The 25362-nt window shown below is 44.2% G+C and overlaps 2 protein-coding genes across 4 annotated transcripts in view; one reads left to right on the top strand and one right to left on the bottom strand.

Annotated features, from left to right (window-relative positions):
* Positions 1 to 15853, top strand: part of MNAT1 (MNAT1 component of CDK activating kinase) — a 127365-nt gene extending 111512 nt beyond the window's left edge. The window contains exon 8 of the mRNA XM_063333603.1: positions 15366 to 15853. Within this exon, the coding sequence (XP_063189673.1) occupies positions 15366 to 15486 (121 nt within the window). The 3' untranslated portion in view covers positions 15487 to 15853. The remainder of the gene's footprint in view (positions 1 to 15365) is intronic.
* Positions 15854 to 15910: 57 nt separating this feature from the next.
* On the bottom strand, positions 15911 to 25337 carry TRMT5 (tRNA methyltransferase 5). 3 transcript variants are annotated; one of them, XM_063333602.1, is made up of 5 exons: positions 25249 to 25337; positions 22884 to 23527; positions 22347 to 22471; positions 20208 to 20862; positions 15911 to 19254 (listed from the first exon to the last, which is right to left on the bottom strand). In XM_063333602.1, the coding sequence occupies exons 1-5, from the start codon at positions 25251 to 25253 to the stop codon at positions 19190 to 19192; spliced, it is 1494 nt and encodes a 497-aa protein (XP_063189672.1). In that variant the 5' UTR covers positions 25254 to 25337; the 3' UTR covers positions 15911 to 19189. The 3 variants fall into 3 exon arrangements, with proteins under 3 accessions (XP_063189672.1, XP_063189669.1, XP_063189671.1); XM_063333599.1 differs by having other exon boundaries at positions 15911 to 20862; XM_063333601.1 differs by lacking the exon at positions 25249 to 25337 and adding an exon at positions 25012 to 25238 and having other exon boundaries at positions 15911 to 20862.
* Positions 25338 to 25362: the final 25 nt, after the last annotated feature.

The following is a 25362-nucleotide window of genomic DNA, read 5'->3' as shown; positions in this document are numbered from 1 at the left end:
CTTGCAAGGGCTAAATAGCCTGGCCTTGATCCAGGAAGGCACTTAACAATGTGCTTAAAGTTAAGCACATTGAATATTCTTACTGGCATGAGTGAAAAATCAATGAGACTACTCACATGCTTAAAATAAGACATATGCTTAAGTGTCTTTCTGGACGTCAGCCAGAGCGTTCAGCCTGTGAGATGGGCTGAATTCTAATTGTGGGCAAAAGCCAGTAGTGTTTCATATTGCTTGTCTAGTGTGTTTCTGAAGAATTCATTGATATTGTCTGTGTTTATTTTAATTGGCCTCCATTTCCCATCTAAGCCCTACCAACTCCAAAGCTCTGGGAGTAAAATAGATGTGCAACTTAGGGTTGTCAAACAGCTTGTCAGGGATAGTACTTAGGCTGTATATATTGCTATAGAGCAGGAACTGGACTTCAGAAAAGCTGGGAAAAGATGAGGTGAAACATGATTGTTTTCTTTGGTAGCCAAGGTTTTAATATAGAGAGAAAATGAAGAGGAGAGAAGAGAAGGGCTGGTGACACATCGCACCTTTTCAGTTAACATAGTTGCTTCTTAGGAAACATTAAAGAATGCAGACAGATGCATTAATAATCTGCTGGCAGTGGCTGTTGCCTTGGCAAGTAGGCTTTCCTACCTACTATTGATTTTTCTGACTCTCAGGCAGCAATTTGCAATGGGTGGCTTGATCCCTTACCCTCAAAATGGGCAGCGAGATGAGTTGTCACGGCCAAAATATTTTTTACTTTCTAACCAATCCCTCCTGTTTCTTCAACAGCATCTTTTACTGCTTAGATGACAATTTCCACTGCTGACAACTGTGAATGATAAAATATACTATATTTAAACACAAAGAGCCTCCGTGTCTAGAGGTGCAAAATAACCCACCACAAGGCTACTGAGCTCTTCGTTGGCACCAGCTACACTTGTAGAACCCAACCCTGCAGCGCTGTAAACCTGGGACGTTACTGGTTGGCAAGTGTAAAAGCAGTGGAGCCACAGTGATTCAGAAGAAATCTTTGCTGTCAACTCTAACTTAGTTATCTAGGGAAATAACACGTCGTTTTCCCCCCACCCTCTTTTGTTTTTCAACATCTAGACATTGGTTGTCTTCCACTTTTCCTCTCTGTGTTTACGGCTTCCTCCTTACATCTGACATTGCTGTTTGGTTTTTTTTCTACCCAGTTTGTTAGAGCCCATGCAGCAAATTCTTCTTTGTACACTGCCTATGAGTTGTGATTGCTGATATTTCTTCACCTGTCTTTTTTACTGGAAATTAAAATTTTTGTTTCCTTATATATATTAGGTTTACACCAGATGAGAGAGAAACTTACAGAGTAGTTGAAAAGAGAGTGACCAGAATAAAGGAAAATCAAGCATAAATGTTTTGTAAAGGGTTAAATAGGTAAAACTAGAAGCAACCAGTTGACCCCATGGAATTTTATATGTAATTGCAAAAGTATCTCCTGAAAATGCATCTCCATGAAGGAGCAGACCCCTTCCACAGTGAGTCTTGAGCAGATTTGAATGAGCTTGCTTGTGGTTGGTTTTCTTTCAGCTGCAGAAGCGTGCTTGCTATAGCACTACAAGCTCGGTTTCAAGTATCTTTCAAGGTAACTAGCATCATATGTTTTTATTGTGTGCTTGCCCTAATGGCTTCATCTTCAACTTGAATTCCTCTTTTCCTTAAAGAAAGGCTTAATAGAATAACCTGTCACATACAGAATTTCACCTGAATTGAATAAGAGGTGATTTAAGGTTCAAGTTTAGGAGGCGTATTCAGATTCAGGGATAGCCAAAGACCTTTTAAGCAGTGAAATGATGTGCGCTAAAGGTATTGGAGACAGAATTAGAAGTTGAAGAGTGGGTGGAAAATGGTATTTTGTAGCTTATTTTTCCTTCAGCTGTTTTTCCCTTAGCTTTTCTAAAATCAGCTATCAAGCTTAAGTCTAGGTCTACGAGTGTATCTGGTTGCAGGTGTCTTCAATGTGACAGAGCCTTCTGCCACCTAGTGTTAATGTGAATTCTCTCCTCAGCAAGGTATCACCAGATAATTTATTAAATGTCATTATTTATTAATGATAATCCCCCCCAATTGCTAGGCGCTCTCTGTGAACGTTTAAAAATTCAGTTTTTGCACCAGAGGGTTTCAGAATCGATTCAATCAGTATGCACAACTTCTTTGGATACGTTTGTGGAGGATGCAGTTTACAAGGTGGGTCAAGTTGTTACACAAGTAGTCCGTGGAGAATTTCAGTAATTGTGAAGGTCACTCCTCCGTAACAACTCTGTTAGCACTTTTCTCCCCCAGGTGAAACTAAGGGATTCTGCCGAACTCAGCACACTTCTGCTCGGATATCTGTGCTCCTGCTGGTTCGGGAAATTGTCTTAGACTGAAAGCAGCAGAGAGTAAAAATTAATTAAACAGAAATTATATAAAATAAAGAATGGTTCCATTTAGACACTTAACTCATTGTCTTTTTAGAAGAGTAAAACTAAAATCTCCCATCATCACTGCTTTTTCCCCTCTAGAAATTTCACCGGGGCACAATAGAGAAGGACAATAAAATCCAGAGAATTGCACCCAGATTTCACAATAGAAACGTCAGACTGTTAAAATAGAAAAATAGGCTTGATGATACTTTATATTTAAGCCAAATAATAATAGCTCCTACCATATGCTGACAGATAGGAGGAAACTGCTTAGGATTGATGGAGTGTTTTTTTTCCCTTCGCTGCCCTGTAAAAATATTTTTATGAGAACAGAGCAACTCTTTCCCGTTCTGCCCTCCACCTCTGAGAGCTGTCTTTGACTGCTCTGTGAAAGAGTGGGGCCAAACGGTTCCTTCGCAGGTTGGTGTTGGAGAGCTCAGCCAAAAGGCTGCACGTGACCCCTCGCTCCTAGCTCCTGCCCTCCACTCGCTTCTCCCTCCCACCTCTTCCAGGCCTTCCTGAGGAGCAAATGCCAGCATGGCTGAGAGCTGTAAACTCGATCCTCAACATCAGACTGAAACGCTGACCTGGGCAGCAGCAATCAGAACATGAAGAAGCGGAGGGTCTGATGCGTTAAAGCATTAGTCAGCTGGGGTACCAGGAGGGCTGGTTTTTTCACCTTGTTTTGACCTGAACAGTCTCATCTTCTTTAAATAGCGTTCAAACTGCAATGTTTTTTGCTTTCGACAATTATGCTTTTCAAATACTGCCTAAAGAAAATAACTTTAGGTTCTTATTATCTCAAATGAATAACTACGAGCAGAGAGCACGTTAAAAACTTGCTCGTAGTTATTCATTTGAGATAATTATTAGGTTTGGCGGCTTACTTATCTGATCAGTATCAGAGGTTAAAAACCCTCTAGAAATTCTTGTGCATCTTGTGCTATTTTGTTTCTGAGTCATATTAAACTGGAATTACCATACAACATGAATTCATTGCTACTTTGTCAGAGCAGAGGATGCTGTGTCACAGTGAAAACAGAATAGACCGCCTGACTTAGGGAGACAGTGTTTTCAAAGCTGAGGTTATATACAGCTTTTTCTTTGTTCCGATGATATTTTTTCCATCAGAAGTGATTTGGGGGCAAAGCCTGTGGTAAATGCATTTCTGGTGTTATTTTTCTGCTCTCAGTCCTTTACGCTGGCAGGGGGGAGAAGGTGATGTTTCTCTCCTGTAGGTCCAGCCTCATCATTCTTACTGAGGCTGGTGCCCTGCATGGCATTTCAGAGCTGTGCAGGTAAATGGAGGAGGCAAACCAGGGGAGAGCATAGGAGTGAAGGAGACTGTTGACCTCCATTAGTCTGGAGCCTGGCTGTGACCGTGCCTGACACCCGAGTTACTCAGGGGCTCTGTCCTCCCCTGCTTGGACTGAAACATGGTCCATCAACGTGGAAAAAAACCTCTAAAACTGTGCTAGCCAGTCCATTTTCCAGCCTCGGGCCCAAAGTTGAGGTCCTTACCAGAGCTTCTGGGGAACAAAGTATCTCCTCTCTCCTTGTGGCAGGGCATCCTGTGCTCTGCAGTTGTGGTACAGCCATGACCGTCCTTGTGGTCTGTTGCCACAGAGCACATCAAGCAAAATGGATTGAAAAAGGGGGTTAAAAAAAAGTCTCTGTGCATCTCCACCCTCTTTCTGTAGGTGTTCCTGACTGAGTGCTCTGTTCAGAAAGGGCTCCCTTTGCTTCACAGCTGCATAATTTACATGGAAGCTGGTCCAGGAGGAATCTCTTTCATGTAGCTCGCTCAAAGCCCCGGTTCATCAATATGGATTGCTTGCCGTGCACCGGGGGATTTATGGTACCCGGTGGGGTGCGCGGAAGTTGGAGAAAAATGCAGAGAGTGAGAAACTGTAGGGAATTTTTGTCCTAAAAGAAGAATTTGCGTGTCCAGATGAACTGTCTTTCAGAATAAAAGTTGTGTTCTCTCTTTTTGCCTACAGAAGAGGTGCTGTATTCCCGCAAGCTAGGAAATGTTCCCCTAGCTGTGGGGAAAGGCAGAGTGATGTCTTTAAGAGTGAACTTGCTCTATCCTTTAAAAAAAGATAAGCCCGTGAAAACAATCCTGACTCGGGTAGTAAGTTACAAAGCAATGGTTGACTTCCTCAGAGTAATAATAATCATTTAAACATATCCGTGTTCTTCTGGTGCCGTTTGTCCTAAACATGGTGTGTGGGAGGAAGAGTGGAGTTGAAAGATGAAAAATTTGAAGATGAAGCTATGCCAAAACATTTCCACAACATGTTAAAAAGAGAGCTACTTTGCAATTACAGAAATGATGGCTTAATGGTCTTTTTAGCCATTGAAAAGAAAAAAAAACCCGACGAGATCATAGCTGAGAAAAGGCCCTTGGCGTTCAATGACATTCTTCTCAGGGTCAAGTACAAGTGGAGCCTGATTTAGTCATAGACTAAATGTAGCTGCAGTTCTGCAGTCCTCCCAAGTGTAATCTATACTAGTCATGCAGAGTGAGTGCTTTGCTGGATTCCAGCTAGGACTGCAGTGTCCTTGTTACGCGGCGAGGCTGCTCAAGGGTGCTAAAATGCTTACTTGCAGTTGTTTGAGCAGTTTCTGCGATGCCTGATTGATTTACTGTATCTGGAAGTTCAGACCTGGAAACCTGAGCAAGGGAGAATGCCTTGGCCGCGGTGGCGAAGGCTGGGTGTTGAGAGGACAGACAGCTGGCGGGTGACCTCAGGAAGATGACAAATGGGGGACCAGGTGCCCCCGATCATCCGAGAGCGTTCCCAGCCCCTCTGCTCGCAGAGGCGCGAGTTACGGAAGCACTGAAGGAAGGCTTCCTCTGAGCAAGGTTTCTAAGACGTGAACATTAACCTTTTGTTACCAGCTAAGTATGCAGGGATAAGGAATTCAAGCAGCTATTTGGGAAAGACTTTAAGCTGAAATTCTTTCAGTTTGAAGGAAAACAACAACAAAAATCATCAAAATGGTAGTGGTTGCGCATATTTTGGAGACGGCGAACATTTTGATGATTTTTTTGTTGTTGTTGTTATTTTCCTTCAAACGCCAGCAGGAATGTGTGGTGCTGAGATGTACGGTGAGCGAATCGTTCCCACAGCGTAATCTGTGACGGTGCTTGACTGACCTGCATGGAGCCATTAAAATGACTAAATATATCACTGGGAGGGAAGTGAGAGGTGAGGAAGCCCCCCAACAACTGAAGAAAGAAAAGTCAGCAAAGAACTGGTATCCTTTATAGAGCTGAAACACGTGAACAAAAAGAAATTGGGTAGCCTTTAGTTTTCCTTTGCTTGCAAAGGTTTAATGTCTTTGCAGGTTCTGCTTTCCATTTCCCATTTTAAGTGACAGGCAGTCACTTGCTAAAATGAGAACTTTCAGATAAATCACTGTCTTGAATCTGCCCTGTAACAGCACAGGAATCTATAAACCAGTTGACTTAGAGCAGCTGAGAATATGCCTCCTTTTTCTGAAGTCTGCCTATTGGGGATTATGGTGTGCTCTAGCAGCTTCAGGGTTTTCTTTTTTTTTTTTTTTTTTTTTTTTTTTTAAAAAAAAAAAACAAACAAAAAAACCCAAAACCTAAAACAAACCCAGCAAAACAATTTAATCTCTTTCATTGCTTTAAGTTTTGAAAGCGCATTCAGGATTTCCAGCATAAGCTCGGATCACTGAATCTCCTGCAAAGACAGGAATGGCTGCTCTCTTGCATTTAGATTTTCTAAGGTTGAAACTGTTACACAAGTGATGCTGCCTGGTCAAATGTTAAGAGAACCTGATTAAATGTAGCATTTGATTATTATCAAAGGAAATACGCAGATGCCCATGGTGAATTCTGGGCTCACACGAGGTGCAAAATGTGTTTATCAAAACATGCGCTGGGTTCGCGCACGTGAATTCTCATTGAATGTAAATATCTAGCTTGCGTTAAGTCCTCAGTGGGAAAAAAGGCTGATTTAACTTGTTAACATTTTTAACAATATGCTTACAATCTCAACATATTGTAATTGGATTTGGAGTTCCTTCGAAGATGGATATAGGTCAGTTTGTGCTACTGAAGGGATTTATGTGCCATTTCAGAGTGCTTTAAGTCTGTAGTCTTTATGTCTATAGTTTCCGGTGCTTTAAGTCAACAGTCTGTAAGTCTATAGTCCGTAATACTTTGAGTTGCTAGTCCATCTCTGCGTGAAATAGTTGTATCAAGGCTGGTGCCTTCTTAGGTAGGACCCTACAGCGGATCTGGAACTGTCGAACAGTTGTTACAGTGGTGCCTGCAGAAACCCCTATGCGCAGCCTGGAAGTGGTATCCCAACACCGCTGTTCAGCCTGCGGCACAGAAAATGTAGAAAATGCATATTAGGTCAGAGTAATACAAAGCTTCCTTTTTTCTATAAAACCTTTTTCATCATTAGTTTCCTGTCTTTACACTTTAAAACATCCACTTCTTTTAAAATTATATCAGACAGTTTCTGTGGGGCAGAAGGCATTTTTCCTTGTTCTTTGATCTTCATTTCTCCATGCTTTTTCACCTTACCTTCAGGCAATAGCATTGGCTTCTCAGTCACTCCAAAGGCAAATGCTTATCTCCCTGTTAAATAAACGTGGGTACCTGATTCTAGTCTCATGTCTGTGTAAAAACTAGAGCAGCAGTAGAATTGCAGTGCTAGGAAAATACTGGAGAACCAGGTGCTCTCTAAATTTTTCTTCCTTTAAACATTTTATTTTACCAGTGGAAGCATTGTTAGTTTTGTTTTTGGTTTTGTTTTTTGGGGTTTTTTTATGACACATTCACTTAAGAGCACTGAAGATGTATTTTGAGATGGCTGTCACAAGAAAATTTCCCTCCATTCCACCCCCCAATGTATTAGGTTTGCAGTGGAAATGTTTGGTCTCTGGAGTCTGGATTTCATCACAAAAAGAGGAAGTTTTCAGGGAAAGCAGTATGGGAAAATGTGATTCTGTTCTCTTCCTCTCAGCAAGGATGGCTTCTTTGACTTTGTGTCTTTGCATTTAAAGATTTTTTTACTGCGAGGTTCACAACTGTACTTACCAATGTCATAGGAAATTTGTAATAAATCTCTGATACAGGTAATTAGATCTATCTTACAGTTTATGTATGTGTTTTACTGTTAGAAGAGGAAACAGTTTATGTGAAACATCAAATAAAAGTGCCTTAGTTTTTGTATTAAACACTCCGGAGATTCTTTTATTGGTCACTGCAGTAGCTGAATGGTAAGGAGTGAAGCTGCTGCTTTCGGAGCAGGAGCCCTGAGATGCTGCCGGGTTCCTATTGCAGCAGCGCGTGTGCGGGTTTGGGCTGCCAGGGTATGAAATGTTTGCCCTTTGATATAACGGAGAAGAGGAAAAGAGGGAGGAATAACTCATCACTGATTTCTAGCTTTGGAGTCAGAACTGGCTTTATCAGAGACAGCTGTTTCAGGGCTGATGTTACTTTTCTAGGCTCTTTTCTGTTTCCCTGCTTCAGTGTCAGGTAGCAGAGCTCTGTGCTGTTCCGTCTTAGCTGAGGTGTGCTGTGGCAGACCTGTTTTATTTTAATTTTAAAGAACTTTGTTTCACCACACGCAGTTGATGTCTGCTCCTGCCCAGAGACACTCTGACAGCTGTTGAAATAAATAGCTATTTAGAAGAAGCAGATGGAAGAGGCTAAAAAGAATCACTACAGGTCCTAGATTTCTTTTCTTGATTTTGCGTGTTGGGTGTTTCTTGGCTTTTCTACTGGGAAAAGTTATTTCTGGTAGAACAGAGTTCTTCACTTAGAAGACTAAAACTGGAAAATAAAAGTTCTAGGAGCCAGGAACTCAATTTTTTTCTCAAATCTTCATTGTAATAAATAGAGACCCACTAGAGTCAGTAGGCATCTGATTTTGAAGAATTTATTGCAAGATGAAGACTTTAACTTTTCTGTATTGGAAAGTTGATGGAAGTTTCCCTCTGAAGTAAAGGGGGATAAAAATACTCAAACATCACCTAAGTATAGATAAGTTTATTTCCAAACAATTCAAGCGAGCCCCTGGAAATGTCATCAATGGAAAAGTCACTTGGAACCAGAGGGTTTGCTCGTAATACCAACCATGCATTCAGCAGTCAATTCTGGCAGCTTCAGCCCCTAAATAAGCGAATGACTACGGTGTGTCTGGCGTTGGAGGCATAGGTGGTGGTTTTACAAGCACGCCGTAAGCTGCTACACCTGATCGCATGCTGGTTTGTTTGACTGAGAGGAACTTGGGGCATAGCTCTGCAAATTGTGACGAGTAAGTGATAGTTCTGCAGCAGTCTCTTGGGGCATGGGTATGTGAAATGGGCTGAGCAAGTTTGTGGCGTGGAAACGGCTGGCACTCATGCGACACCTTGGGGAACAATTTCTGCTCACCAAGCCCTCAGAAAACTAGCAAAGCTAAACAGTATGATTAATAATACAAATATAGACTGCCTTACTAAGCTGAATCTGAACTGGTGGATCTGCTGTCTGCAGTGGGATTGCTGGGGCTTCAAGGGTGGTGTTTATGGTAGCTCTCTTGTCTTTAGCGGGATTTTTTGGTAGGCAAAACTGTATTGTGATATTTAGAGTCACTTTTCCTTGTACCCCTGCACTGTGGACTGCATTTGGTCTTGTCCGGCTGCAAGAATAACAGGTGACATAATCTGGTTAAAAATATCTTCTCTTTCTGTCTGCCTTGGTATCTGTTGTATTTGGACCTCGCTATGCCTAGCAGTTTCTTGCTGTTCACACTCACTGCTGCAATTGTATATGCAGAGGCATAATATCCAGGGGCATTAAAAAACCCCAAACAACCAGCCCCTGCCCCCAGCTATTGCAGTGGGTAGCTGCCTGCCCCTTTGCTGGTGCTTGCAGCAAACCCCACACTGTGGTAATTTGTTGTCCGTTTTGACTTCCCGGTCACATTCAAATTAAGGTTATTAAAATGGTTATGCTTTATTTATCAACGAAATGATGTCTTGGTTCCTTGAGGCAGCCGTGGACTTGACTTACTCGTTTCCAGGGGAGAGTTTTCCCAATTCAACTATAAAATGCATTTTTCCCGTTTAGTCCTTGCTGTCCTGGAGAGTGGAGAAGCGTGGCTGGTGGTAGGTGCCTCGCTGCCAGCAGGGCTGGAAGCCTGACCTCAGGTGTGGTGCAAGGCCTGCAGGGGGTCGTGAGGAGCCTCTGCCGAGTTCATAGTTGTGTTAAAGTCGCACTGTATGTTGGAACAGGCTGTGCTGGCTGGTGTTTGGCAGGAATTTCTGATACCAGCAATAGCGGGTTTGTTTTTTAAGATTTGAATATGACAACAGTGCCCAAAGAGTGTCTGTTAAAATAGATGAAAGACTGCTTTTTGACTTTTGAGTATCAGATACGGGTTAGTCTGTGGAGGGATGAACTGCTCTTTCGGACTTCTACTTTGAGTATCATCTTCCTGTGTGTTGTGTTTTTGTCCTACCTTAGATGTTACAGTCTCAGAGACAGGGAAAGCCACACCATATTTGAGTATTTAATGAAGAACAGCAATGAACTCGGCTCATTTTGTAAGCAAATTCTGCTTTGGCTGCATGGACCGACTGTGTGGTAGAACCGGTTCAAACAAAAGCACAGCTGAGGGGAGGAGCTCAGTTTTTACCTGCTGAAGGGCTATAGAGTAGCCCAGACCACGCATTCCTCAACAAAAAACAGGCCAGAGAAAATCCAGTTTCTTATGTGCCTGTCTCATCTGATAAGACCCCGTCTCTGCGAGGACGCTCTGAATAATGCATCGATAGCTCATCTTAAGAGACTTGGTAAATCTAATGAAAATACTGTTTCCAGAAAGGTTCAGGAATGCCGGGTATGCTACTGCCTTCCTAATGCTTTACACAATTTTCCAGACTGGAGTATTTTGCTTGCTTTCATGCAACCACTATTTATTATTTAAATGATGAATCTGGCGAATTTCCCAGATCTAATGTCTGCCCCATTACTTTCTGTCTTGGATACTGTGGGTGATCAGATGAGCAGTAAATCTGTTCTGAGGAACAGAATTACATTATCTTTTTTTTGTCCAACAATTTGTGAGTGATTTTTCTTTTCTTCACCCCCATAAAATACCTAATAGATCAAAAAAAAGTAAGATCTGTATGCCAAATACATGGTACTCCACATCTACCTCCACTAATACATCGGCAGAAATACCAGTGGAACTGCATTTATCTTGGGTAGATGGTAGAAGACAGTGTGAAATAATCCCAAGCACTGATACTTTCAGTTGGGTAGGGTTTTTTGGCTTGTTGGTTGGAGGTTTGGAGGGTTTTTTGGTTTGGTTGGTTTTGGATCTTTTTTAGCCTGGTTTGCTTGTTTGATTGTGCTGTCTCTCCGTCCTCTCTGATGGTTTCTGAAGTCTTTCCTGAATTGCTCTGAAACGAGACTGCCCTGTTGAGCAGTGGGGGGGGACATTTGCCAGTGGTCTCGGGTGTTACCATCTGACGAGCGGGTGTTGGGTCCTCTGGCTTTCAGAAACGGCAATGCCGAGTGGCGCTGCGGCTGCCTGGGCAGCGGGTGGAAAGGCTCGGGAGATTGCACCCACTGCCACGCTGAACACCTCCGCGGAATTCTCCAGAGGCCCTGGTCATTCCTGATGAAGTGATGATGATATAGCCTCTGGAAAAGAGAAAACACGAAGGAAACCCACCCCCAGGAATGACCAGCTTGATTCTGACTGAGCCTCTGCACCAAGTGTGAATTACACCTCTTTCCTTGGAAACGGGAGGCTTTTTTTTTTTTTTCTCCCCACATGGTGATGAGAAACTAAAGGTCAGGAATGAGCCCCCTGAAGGCTCATGAAGAACAAAATACGATGTGTTTTAACTGACGTGAAAGGTTAATGGGGAAGATCAACATCCAATGGCTGCAGCTAAGGAAAGGGGGCTTGTTTGGGCAGAGCCTGGAGCGGAGCGTAGGCCTTACGGTGAATGGTAAGTGTGAAACCGTGGGACAGAGAACACACAGCCCTTTAGCCCTGCTCAAAAATAATAGTGCAGGCTTTTTTTAACTTCAGAGTTTAGTCTGCCCTCAGTAAAAACAAGTTACATTAAAAAACTGTGCACCAGAAAAAGCAAACCTCTTTTTCCTGGTTTCTGCTTATAAGATTTACAGGTACTTAAAATAAACCTATGAAAAACAGACCTAGTGTGCTGGAATTTGCTAACTAGTGAGAGCAATTACCTCCAGGTCCCAAGACCTAACAGAGCTTGACTTTTTGGAAATAAAACTTGGCAAGCGCTTCTTCCTGCTGCTGTTGTAAAGGTGTACATGAAAAGATGTGCTGACCTCTGCCAGAAACCCCAGGAATCCAGTTCAGAGAGATACTCCTGCGAAGGGCACGACCGGATTCAGGCAGCGCAGATGGGGATCGGTGTGGAAAAGCCGACGGAACATTCGCTTCTCATTGTGTGGCTTCAGTGTGGCAGATTCTTTGCAATTGCCTGGCGTACCACAGTAATTAAATGGGTCAAGAGCAGTAAGTTCAGATACTTAACAAGAAAATAAAGGCCTCACTTGACAGCCAGCAGCATGTCAGGCTTGTTTCACAGGAGTGAGGAGAATTAATGTGGGTTGCTGTAGTAAGAGTCGATCTGAGCCTTTTTGGCAATGATTATGTATTGCTTCAGAGATCACATATCAATTAACTATAAATGCTGTAATAGTTGTAAATCAGGCCTTCTTATGGAACTAATGCCCCAATTTCAGATGACCCAAAAAAAGGGAAACAATTGGATGGTCACATCCAGAGGGTAGTAGTCAACAGCTCAATGTCCAGATGGAGATCGGCGACAGGAGGTGTCCCTCAGGGCCTGTATTGGGACCAGTGCTGTTTAATATCTTCATCAGTGACATAGACGGTGGGATTGAGTGCACCCTCAGCAAGTTTGCAGACACCACCAAGCTGAGCGGTGCAGTTGACATGCCAGAGGGATGGGATGCCATCCAGAAGGACATGAAAAGGCTTGAGAAGTAGGACCGTATGACCTCATGAGGTTCAACAAGGCCAAGTGCAGGGTCCTGCAGGTGGGTCGGGGCAACCCCCAGTATAAGTACAGGCTGGGGGATGAAGGGATTGAGAGCAGCCCTGCCAAGAAGGACATGGGGGTACTGGTGGATGAAAAGCTGGGCATGAGCTGACAATGTGCACTCACAGCCCAGAAGGCCAACAGTATCCTGGGCTGCATCAAAAGCAGCGTGGCCAGCAGGTCAAGGGAGGTGATTCTGCCCCTCTGCTCTGCTCTTGTGAGACCCCACCTGGAGTACTGCCTCCAGCTCTGGAGCCCTCATCACAGGAGAGACCCGTTGGAGCAGGTCCAGAGGAGGGCCACAGAAATGATCCGAGGGCTGGAGCACCTCTCCTGTGGGGACAGGCTGAGAGAGTTGGGGTTGTTCAGCCTGGAGAAGAGATGGCTCCAGGGAGACCTTATTGTGGTCTTTCAGTACTTAAAGGGGGCTTATAAGAAAGATGGGGACAGACTTTTTAGTAGGGCCTGTAGCGATAGGACATGGATGGGGTAATGGTTTTGAACTAAAAGAGAGTAGATTCAGACTAGATATAAGAAATTTTTTATGCTGTGGGTGGTGAAACACTGGCACGGGTTGCCTGGAGAGGTGGTAGAAGCCCCATCCCTGGAAAACGTTCAAGGTCAGGTTGGACGGGGCTCTGAGCAACCTGATCTAGTTGAAGATGTCCCTGCTCGCTGCAAGGGGTTGGACAAGGTGGCCTTTAAAGGTCTCTTCCAACCCAAGCTATTCTATGATTCTATGATAGACTCTGCCTCTCTCCTTTTCTTACCTTTTGTTACTTATATATCACTAAAAGTAATGAAATCACATATTTGTTAATATAGAAATGTAAAATAATCCCTTGTTTTCTCTGGACTGTTCTATGCATGAGTTGAAAATGAAGTTTGTGTAATGAAATAAACATGATAGAAGTAAAATCTGAGATGGGATTTGAGTTTTATAAGACACTCTGGTTTGGAGGGTGGAGGTGGTTTCACACCAGCGTTTTGAAGGAAATTATTTGTCGTTGTCAGTATCCCTTCATCATTCCTGTCTGGGGGAGGGAGCTCATGTCTCCCACAGCAGTTGTAAAAGGCCTTTGGGAAGGATGAGATTTTCCTCCTAAAATGTTAAGGGATAAGTAACAAGAATGTTAAAAAAATATATTTTAAAATCCATTAAATGCATTCTGCGACAAAACAGGAGCTCTCTGCAGACCATCTTCCCTCGCAAATTAAGAGATGGGACCAGCTTTGCTGCTGTGTTTGTAGATTCCCTTGGGACTGAACACTACTAAAAGCGTTTGTCCCCTCCTGTCTGTGCCCGTGCCCATGGGAACCCGTGTTCAGAAGTGAGGACCAGACTCCATCACGAGTTGGTACAAAGGGGCAGAGCTCACCCGAACTTGGCCACAGGAGGCAAATTCAGAGTCTCAGCTTCAGCGTCTCACCAACAATCACTCCGAAACGTTGCTCATGTCTGTGCGTTGTGGTTATTAGGTGCAAGAAATACAGTTTTAAAACTGTAATTAATCATTTCTAAGTAACCTCTTTTTCTACACGTTTATGGCATCAATGGGTATGACTGTTTATTATGTCTTACCTATAAAATCCGACCTGTTTTATATACTCTTTATGGAAACAGTGTACAGTCATAAATTAAAAGATGCAACTGTTTTGGATATTTTACTGGTGGTCCTGTATTTTCCTGCCAAAAGTGCAGCTGTTTTAGGTTTCTGGGGATAACATTATAAAAGGCTGTATGCGTTTTGCAAGTTTATGCTTGAATTGCCAAGCCAGAGGTGGAATGACTCAACCTTCCCAGGAGCAACATGTACCAAGCGATGAATCAAAACAGCTAGCTGAAGCTCAGTGGCTCACATGGCAACTGTGAAAAGTGGTTCTCATGTATGGTGTTTTACCTGGTGGTCAGAATTTGAGACAGTCATTGTGCGGACCGTGCTAGGCTACAGCCTGTGTCTGTCATCTGTCTTTGTATGTGATGAGGTTTGGTTGCAAAAGTAGCTGAGAATCTGGTCTTGGATCTGTCTTACGCGGGGTGTAAGAACTGCAGGGTTTACAGCGTTGAATGAAACCATTCAAGCCCCCCTGAGCAGACACCTTTAATGGGAGCCCTTGGCCTGCACGGCTGGGTTTGAGCCCTCAGAGGCAGCTAAGGGCAGCCAAGAGCCTGCAGCGGTGCCGGCGCAGGTAGCGTGTTTCAGCGTCGACTCATCGGTCTGGCTGGTTTAGGTGGCTCTGCAAATGGTCGACGGTGCTTAATTAATCATGAAGTTCAGAGGCTTCTTTAGCCAAAATGTTGATGACGGCCTCCTACAGATCTAACTCCCTGGTGTCAGTGGACTTCCTCCAGATAAAGATGGGCCCGGGAGCAGAAAGTTCAGCCCTGTTGTCATCAGAGCAGCCGCAGTCGGCTCTGGGGAGTGCCCAGCATTGGCTGGACAGAGCTGAAACCCTGCGATTCCTGCGGGAGTGCAGGAAAGCTTGTCCTCTGTCGACTTAGAAGGGACTACAGAAGCAGGGGGGAAACGCAACCCTACCCCTGGGGCAAGCACAGAAAATACAAAGCAGTGAGTGTACTTAACCCTGCGCAACCTATTGCAAAGAGCCCGCGAAGCTTTTCAGGGCGCTGGCTGGGCAGCGCATCTGAAGGCGCGGCGGCATTGTCATTGTTTTAACTAATGGAAGTTTTATACCGATACGTTTGTAGGTGGCCAGCAGTAGGCAGCTCCACCTCCTCGCTTGCTCCCCAAAAGCAGCCTCGACCTCACTGTACTGTGAACTACGCAGGTGTTTATTTCTGCTCTAAAAGAATGCTTCTCTTTGTTTTAGGTATCTCAACCACGTACGAGCCGCCTCTCCGCAGGATCTTGCTGGGGGCTACACTTCTTCTCTTGCTTGTCACCGAGCCTTACAGGATGCTTTCAGTGGCCTTTTCTGGCACCCCAGTTAGCCAGTGGGCATCAGCCGGTGATCAAAGGACACCGAACGGAGGGAAAAGCCAGTCAAGCCAGCAAAGGTTGGGTAAAATTGCTGCCATCTGCACAACGGCTAAGCTGCAGACACTTTTCTGTGTAAAACCAGCTGTGTTTAAGTGTTAAAGGAAAAAAAAACAACCCATCTGCATGAGAGCTTTGTAAAATGGTAGATACATTTTTGTGGAGGGGGAAACTCGTTAGTCATGTGGCACTTTGCTGAGGGAGGCTGAAGCAATAAGCCACATCTAATGGAAGATGTGAATAACTCAGCTGTATATGTTTGAGGTTTAAAGAAATACACTTGTAAATTTTTTTTAAATAAAGACAGACTTTTTTATTGAAGTTTGTGGTTTTACTCTTATTGCAGGGTTTTATTTGCACAAGCATTTAAATGCCATTTTGATTATAACATTTAGTGTTATATTCAATAATACTCAAGCCTACATTTTCTTCCCATAAAACTAGTTTCCCCAGTTCAGACAAGTGGGTTTTTCCTCCTGCCAGCTGGACGAGATGAGAAACCCTGGAACTATGCTGACACAACTCTTATGCAGGATCCTTCCTGATATCACTTGGTTTTTACCTTTGTCTGGAAGACAAATCTTCAGCTCAAAGTCTTTCAGCTTTCTTCCTCTAGAAGCAATCTAAGAAGCCCTGATAAAAGGCTCAGTCATTAGTCAAAACTGGTTTTGTTTTTTTCCTGTTTAGTTCTGTTTGCAACTTTCCTGTCACACATTCAGGAGCTTCTTTAGGCAGGAACATGCCTTTTTCTGGCTTTTGGGATCACCCTTGCCACTTGATCCGCTGCTTTGACATACTCCTTCCTCTCTCCTTGTAGTGGAAGTTCTACTTAATTGCAGCAGAGATGGGCTTCCAGTGGCAGGATTGGTCTTCACCACGACTATGTATAAACTGCAGCACACTGGAAGCTGCCAGGACAGCAAGTGCCCCTGGAGTAAAGCCTGGAGCACGTTTTATGGGTCACCCGTTAATAGTTGTTGAATGCTGTTCTGAGGAGTGGACTAAATGAATGTATTTTTTCTATGTCATAATGAAGAGAGTAATAAGCTTTCTTCCAGACTTGGTGCTTCCTTTATTAAGGAAAGTGGAGGGAGGTGCCAAAACTTCCATTGCCCGTTCTCTGAACTCCTGTTGTTTGTGCCCAGGATGGTTGCCGACAGGTAGCCTTACACAGAAGGGGGAGGCGTAGAAGAGGTCGTAGCCTGCAGAGTACTGCTCCCTGCCAGGCACAGGTGGCCTGGCCTGAGACACAAAGCCTCTGGCTGCCACCACTGCCTGCCTGATCGTTTTCCTAGCACATAGAAGCTGTGGGAGTTCATTCCCTCCGCCACAGATGCCTGACAGCCTGTCTCCTCTTCCCCAGTACAGGATAGCGGCAGTCCTGCTGGGATTCTGATTGGCACCCTAGGAGGGAGTGGCAGCAACCAGGGGGAGTCTGTACTATTCAGGGCTCGCCCAGGCTGGTGAAGATACACCTCACCCATCATCCGCTTTATATGCAGTTTGTAAAGCCTCACGTCATTGCCCTAAGGCACGCAGAACTGCATATGCGTATTAATATGTATCATTTAAATACACTCAAGCAGCTCGCGTGTATGTTAGCTATCGTTTGCTATTTCATGTGGAAGGGTTATACACAGAAGTGGCAACTGCACAGAAATATGGAAAAACCCCTGGTTACGAGTATAGCTACACATACAATCCATTGACTGGCATCTAAACTAAAGCTGTGCTGCTAAAATAACAATGGGATTTGATCCTTACGCGAACAAAACTTTTAAGAACTAAAATCCTTCCCTGCCGTGGGATACTTCAGTCACATGCTGAAAATGAGAGTTATGTAGTCGACTTGCTTTACACAAAAATGGTGATTAAAGCCAGGTTTTGGTGAGTGCAGTAATGCCAAGAAGCCCTAGATTTGGACTATGAGGCAACGCACACAGTCAAAGGGATCTGCAGTCTGCGGCAGTGCAGGCAGGTGGGTTAGCACAGATCATAGGGTGACTGCATCATTCCACAATGGCAGAGGGCCTTATCCCTACCGCAGTGTTCATGGAGGGCTCTGAAAGAACAAGAGCAGCTTTCAGTGCTTATGGGAAGCCCAGAGGGTCACGGTAGGAAGCATGCGGTGGCGTTAGACAATGTCACAGGCAGCAGAGACAGCATCGCAGGCTGGAGGCAAGAGTCCAGCGCTTGCTCTTAAGGGGAGCAGAGACTGGTAGGGAGCGGAGATAATGTGCCTGTCATTGACAGCGAGGACAAACAGGTTAAAGCCGTTGCGATACCATTTTAAAGGCCAGTGGAGGAATGCTCGGGCTGGAGTGCCAGGCCAGGGAAATAATCTGTACGGCAGCTTTCAAGATAGTACGAGTGAGTCACGATTTTTTTTCCCCCCGGTTTGATAAATGCAATCTAGCAGTAACCAAGCTGTGAAGGCTTACTGAAAAGCACTGGCTGTGTAGCCAAGGGAAAGGCTACAGCATAAAGCCGCTGAGCAAAACAAATCTACAGGCCTTAATGGCTGTTTGGGTGAGAACCAAGACATCGGGTTGCTGGCCCCAGTGATGGAGCCACAGCAGCAGAGCCAGGGAGGGTGGTGGACATCTGGTCACTGAGTTGCTAGGCGTGAGCTCTGAGCTTGGACTGAAGGAAAATATCTGAAACCGAGAGGGCCATCTGAGTTCTCTGTCCAAATAAACTATTTGTGGTTGACATTGCCCAACAATAGTTTGGATGGGTAAGAAAAGGAAATCAAAGGCAGAGGCTTTTTGAATCCCTGCAGAATACGGGCAGCCCGTCAGAGAGATGGCCCAGGGACTGCAGCAGAGGAGCAGTGGGGGAGGCAGGGGAGAGCGGGAAGAGGGCAGAGGCACAAAAGCCACAGGAGGACGCGGCTGCAAGACGAGAGGACTGTTCAGACAGGTAGTGGTTTTCAATCCAGCATTCAATGCAAGCGTTACTTAATCTGCAAATGGCATTAAAGTCTTTCCTGCTTTAACGGTGGGCAAACACTAAGTTAGGAGTCAACCAATCCCTAACTAAATCTCAGTGTTAAAAAAGAATTTATTACTCCAAAAGCCTAGGAACAAGTATATACGGCTATTTGGGCCTTTTTGTATCTTGGGTAAAGTTTTTGAAAGGTTATCTTGCTTACACCACAGTTGTTTGTACATCTGCTAACAAGTAACCCAATATTCTTAAACACCAAAACCGTTTGTCAGAGAGAATCCAATGCAAGGGTTACGCAAATCATCTTGCTACTCAACAAAATATAAAAATCTGTTTTCGCCACAAACCGCACAATATCAAAATGACACAGCAGAAAACTATCCCAGTCTGTGTCACTGAATTATCACAAGGCGTGAAATAATAGAGAGCAGGAAAGTACCAAAACACCTTTATTACAAAAAAGTGAAGTTTTATTTTTTTATAGTAACAACAATTTCAATCTGCTTATTGGTCCCACAATTTAAAAAAAAAAAAAAAAAGGTTAACACAGGAAGCAAGGCTCACAAAGGAAAGCTGCAACGTGCATTACGCATCTCAGCACCTGAGATGGGTAACACAGGTTCACTTCAAATAATTCAAGGGGTAAACCAGAGGTAACCTACGTATACCTTATGCAGACTACTAAGGTAGTTACCATAACTCTAGTCGTCAACTCGGTAACTTTTCTTCAGAAAAATCTTTGCTGGTACACAAACGTTTAGAGGCTGGTTTTGCTGGAAGAAGGTTAGAAAAAGTAAGTTATTTAATGTGCAGTAAACAGAACTAAACCACAACCCATGTAACACTTATGGGATTTAACAGGAAGAGATGACAGTTAAAATCAGGATTAACAGTCACAAATGAAAACTGTTACAGCAATAAGGGGGGGGGTCTTTACTAAATGCCAGAAAGGACTTTCAAAAAACCTGTAGTGAGCTACATTTTGACCTACATCTCAGTGCTTCCCAACAACAGTGTAAAAATATGTTTCATGGCCTTAAAGCTTTATCAAAACCTCCATTCCTCTAGTTCATGTAACTGCAGATGGAAAGCCTCCCCGCTCCTCTCCCCTTGTCATGTATTGCAACGCCCGAGATCACTGAAACCAACTACCTTCTATGAGTACTTCAAGAAATGACCAACTATGAAAAAAAAAAAATCAAATTCAACATTAAAGGATATCCATTTCTCAATTAAATTGTACAGAACTGGATTCTGCTTGATATAGTGGCTCCAGACCTAAACTGAGTCCATGCAAGCATAAGGGACCAGTCACTTGGAAGTACGCTACTCTACCCTGGGTGAAAACGAAGCTCCAGTTCTTAAGTTAGCTAACAGAAACGCGTCCTTGATGTTAGATACCTCATCCTCCCCCAGTAGCAATCTGAGGCATAAAGGTCTGGTTTATGGCCTGTGGGATGATCCTATCCAGTCCACCATTTTTTCTATGGAGGCTCATGCTGGGATCAGAGGAGCGGGCCGCTGTTACTGAGAGCGCATGAAGCCCTGCAGCTGCTGCACACATGCAGGCACTCAGTCCTGCCGCCTACCTCCGCACTCACAACCAGATACAGAATCGCTGTCACACAGCTGAAGTGGCCCACAGGGCTGACAAGGTGGGACCAGCATGAGACAGCAAAAGGTGCAGCCTGATATCCAAGTGCCGCGTAGGAGGCTTGTTCCTTACCTTCATCAGGACAGGGCCTCTTGTACAGTACATCTGCTGGAATCTGGAAACTGATGCACAGCATCTCCTTGTTCGGTGCAACATTTCTAACCGGGTAAGTAGAACAGCGTCCAGCCAAGGAGGTTCCCAGCGAAGCTTCTGCTCGTTCTTGAATATCTTTGGTGGGGTCATCATGTTTGGAGAAGCCATAGCAGTGCACCGTGGGAAGGCCAGCAGTGCTGCACGGCTCTCCAACCAAGAGATGCCTGAAAACATCTAGAAATTCAATAGCCAAAGCTGGCAAATTCATGACTATATGAAAAGAGGTTTTCTGTTCTTCTTTCAGAAGTGGGAGCTCTTTACTTAGTTCTTCTCTTACTGGCCCCAGGAGGAAGTCCCTGCCGTCCATGTTGAACACTTTTATTTTGTTGTCTACTTTGTTTAGTTTGCAGTTGTGCAGAAGCCAGCTGTAGGATTCAGGATTGAGATCGTTTGCAAATACACGGCACTTTTTCTTTGCTGCTGGAATAGCAAAAGGTCCAATCCCAGCAAAGACATCGAAAAGGACATCACCGGGCTTTAAAAGCTCAACAATACGGCCGTGTTCTGTGGAAAGACGTGGGTTCCAGTAGACTTTGGAAAAGTCTAATTCATATGCAATATTATTTTCTTTGACCTGAAAGTCCAAAACATTTGCTTAAGCCTCCGTGTTCAAATTCCAGGCATGTTTAAGCATTATCAGTAATTAAGACAGCTAAAATCCGAAGTGCTTTATCAAAAAGTAATGCATACATTGACATTTGTCCCATTAGCAGCACACATGAATCTTGTATAAACAGATCTACTCGTCAGAAATAGCCATAAGGAATGTCAATCCAGATGGCTGGCTTATGCATGTCTCAATCACCAGGTGGAAATAAAGCAGCAACTTAAAATGACCATAAAGAAAAATATCTGAGGCTTTCCAAGAGCTTTGTGGCTAGCTGACAACTCCTTTATTGAAAGCAGACCTTAGGAAGATGCCTCAAGCCCTCCTTAGCAGAGTCCACATAGTAAATAAGTGTCTGAGAATGATACCGCACAAGAATGGCAACAGTCAGCCAAATTCAAAACCACTGGGAGCCAATTCTTCAGTTTGAAAAAATAGTGTGTTTTATCTCTCAAGGTGACAGAGTCTGGAAACTGATCCAAACGCAAACTTTGGGATGACCACTATCTTAAGAACAGACCTAAAAAGAAACAGTACTTACTCGGATGAGAGTGGGATGCAAGATAATACTCACTTTGCACCACCACACTCGAACTGTGTGACTCCAAAGTAAAGCAACTTTGGATCCAAATCACTGCGTCATTTGCTTTGCCAGCAAGAAACGTACTGAAGTGTATCTGTACTCCTCGGTGTGTTAGATGTATGCTTAATGAGCTAATACCATCTGCATAACATTTGATTATTGCTGCTGCCTTGACAATTCAAATGCCTTCTCTGTGCATGTACAGGATGTTCTACCAAGCTATTCAACTTTTAGAAAAGAAAACGTTCTATTACCAAATAAAAAAGTACAAAACTGCTAACAGTTAGGAAAAATATTTTTTGGTCAAACCAGTGGCCAAGTTTCCAACTAAAGACAAGAAACCCTACATGAAGAATACTTGGCAGTTACATAGTGCTTTACACCTGAAAAATGTCAAAACAGAAGAGATGAGGTTTGTCTTGCTGCTGACAGAAAGGAAAAAGGCACAGACAAAATCTTGCCTACATTGCAAAGCCAGTGAGATTTAAGAACAGTCTTACATTCAGTACCAGCCACCATACAAGGCTTGGTGAAATTAAAAACCAGCACTTTCTTAGATCAAATCCACTAAATATTTTGGGTTTAGAGTGAGAAATACCCCTCACTACAAGTTTGTAATTAGTATCTCTGTAAGAAAACTTTACTTCAGGTCTTTTACATATCATTAAAATCTAGGCCGTAAACTTGAAAGAATATGTATCTTCGTGATCTCTGTGGCTGTGAGTTTGGTCTTGGCAGACCAGGAAAAATGAACATAGAATGTGCAAAGGAATGGTCTTAAAAGCATCTCTTCATTACATCTTTCCAGTAGATGCCTTTGGGTTTTAACATATTAAATTACAAATAAACAGGGGGAAAAACCCTGTACCTTGGTTACCAGGTTGCTCTCTCCAGCGAGCACTTCCATTTGAAAATTTCTGTATGTGCTGTCAATAATATTTGTTTTATTCACTACGCAGGTGATTCCCGGATTCTTGTCAATTAGAACCTGGCCTGAAAGAGAGGGCAAAGGTATTCTGGTTAAGGGACTACAACCTCTTAATGTTCTACAAGAGATACAAACACTGCTGTTTACAGTTAAATTAACAAAAGTAAGCATGTACTAGAACAACCTTCCTCTAATGATTCAGGGTTGCAGATGTGACATCTTTCTAAGGCACATACTTTGCCTTGACCCAATGCTCAGTAAAGTGAGACCACAATTACGGTAAAAGGAGAGAACTGTGCCTTCTGGGCACAGCTACAGCATCAGCACAAGGCTATTTAAAGTCAAAATACGAAACAAAGTGCCCAAAAGTTTTCTTTGTACAATTAATAATTTACCAGTAGAATAATTGTTAAAATATGGTTTTAACAATATACAAAATATATGAATTACTTTTTTGAGAAGAGCTGTTTTACCTACCAATCAAATATCTGTACGGTAGCTGATGATCTCTAAGATTCAAATGAGCTATGTGACCAACACGGCTAAATCCAGAAGTGACTTCTTGACCTTCGGGAAGGACTGCTCGTAGGATCTCCTCCGACTTGAAATTCTCATAAGTTAGCTCCAAGTTATACTTGGACACCTCAGGACAAACATTAAGCTGTTTTAATACCTCTTGTTCCGCTTCTCCCAATGAGAATTCTGGTATTTTATGAGGATCCAGAATAACAAGTCTACTGTCCTCATCTTCTGTATCCTCAACCACACGCTTTAGACCAGGACGCTGTAGTACTGTATGCTTTAGGGACTTCAGCAAAGTATTTACAATTTCTTTCTTGACTTTAAGAACTGGAACAACAACTGTCCTTTTAAAAGCTGCTCTGTTGAGTAGTGTCATCCCACGCACTCCAGGATGTGGTGAATAGAGTTCTAGATTAGCTTTATCAGTTTCAGGCATTGTAAAAAAACTATTTTTTTTAACTACTACAAAGCGTGCAGGTATTGTGCCAGAATATTGTGCCAATAGCATCCAAACTGCTGGAAATGATGTATTTGATGCAGCTGTCCTAAAATGATTAGTTTTCAGTAGTCTGGCAGAATATCCAAATCTCCATAAAGTCCTAAAAGAGAAATTATTCATTTTATAGACATTATGTAATCATTCCGTTAAAAAGGCTGCAAATCACACGGATTCGCTGTTCTCATAAACTAGAATTTCCATCTGTACCAAACAATCCACAATAGTTTAGTAAAGCTCTTTATTATGAATTATATATTACAAATTTCTGTTCTTTCGCAAATCTATTTTTAGACTTAACATTAACTAATTTTAAGCAGTGAGATAATCCCCCCCTGCCAAAACACAATGACCTCTCTTTGTTCTAATAAACGTGATATTAATCCCAGTAAGCCAAATGGAAACATTTTTACTGTCGTGATCCTACTGTTGAATTCCTTCTCTCCCTGATAAAATTCATTACCAAGCAGTGGTTGCTAGAAAACACTTATTAGCAATAGTGGTCATAATCACTCTTCATCAATTTCTGCCTCCTATACCCCAGTGGTAAGGAATTACACACTCCATAGTGCCTTTGCTCCACGAACTGCATGCCAGAAAGACAATGAATTAAATGCAGAATTCCCCTAAAGATACAGGGGAAGCATTAGTAATGTCTGTTCAAGCGACTGAACCCTCTCCACAATTCACAGGATGCAGTCTTGAAAAGTAGCTTTATGCTTCTCTAAATGGTTTCTTCCACTAGAGCCAGTCCAAAGAGGCCCAAACTTTCTGATTCAGCATCAGCCGCTCCTAGGCAGGAACCAATGATTTAGATAATGCGTGAGGCTGACATTTCTCCTGACTTCTTGGGAAGTTTGTTTTAAGATAGGGCAAACTAGCTCTGAAAGGAAACCGGTCCTCTTGCCTGCCTCAGACATCTACACTCCGACTAGAGGCCACTGCCCTCCTTTAGGGTAACAAGCCGTGCCGTCTCTTCAAAAAAGGAGCTGTGCTTGACCCTTAGCAGAGCTGGCCCTGCTCCCATCCTCCCTCCCCCACAAATCCCAGCTCCTCACTGGGACTCCCTACGTCTCCAAGCCAGGTCATTTCCCTACACCAAGTTTTTGGCAAAGCACACCTCCTTTCCCTGTTGACTCAAAAATAAACATTACATTCTTCAAGTCTGCTACAGAGGAGAAAGCCTTCATCCAGAGACCAGAGCATCCCAGTGTTTTTCTTAGGCATTCCCCTTCTCCCTAGCTGGAAACTGCTTGCCTAGTTTGCACGGGCTTCTCTGTACGAGTAAAGCCTGCAAGATAAAAGCCACCACGCTGGGTCTGGTTGGAGGTCACCGCAGCCATCCTGTCGCCAGAGGACTAACATCTTCCCAGCGTTGTCTCTAGAAACACCCGCCTTTCCCCCCGTAACCGAGGTCCCGCCAGAATCCCCGTCTGCCCCATTCCTCCCCCAGAGTAATCTGAGGTGAAGCAGGGGCGGGAGGTGCTGCTGGAGGGCTGCTACCCGCTCCGCCCGGCCGCAGCTCCACAGCGGCCACCACGCACAGACACCCCCGGGCGGGTCGCAGAGGCGCCGGACAGGCCTCACCCGGGGAAGAGGGACGCTCATCGGGGCGGGGCCCTGTCCTCTCCCTGAGGGAAGCACCGCTGGCAGCCGCCGCCTTAGGCCCGCCGCCGCCTGGGCCTCCCGCCGCTGGCCGGGGGGGGATGGCACAGGCCCGACCGAGGGCGGCGGAGCCGGGGCGGCCGCGGGGAGCCGCAGGCCGCCGCCGTGGCCGCGCCGTCGGCATGGCTACCGCTCCCGCAGCTCCCCCCCCCGCCTCACCTCATGCCGAGCCCCGCCGCGCGCGCCGGCGCCCTCGCACGTCATCGCCGCCGTCACGCCGCGCGCGCCGCACCGCTCCCTGTGGCCGCGCCGAGGGGGAGGGCGGGGCTGGTG

This window comes from Chroicocephalus ridibundus, chromosome 4, assembly GCF_963924245.1.
Source record: "Chroicocephalus ridibundus chromosome 4, bChrRid1.1, whole genome shotgun sequence".
Classification (NCBI taxonomy): domain Eukaryota; kingdom Metazoa; phylum Chordata; class Aves; order Charadriiformes; family Laridae; genus Chroicocephalus; species Chroicocephalus ridibundus.
This window is presented reverse-complemented; position numbering and strand designations above follow the sequence as displayed.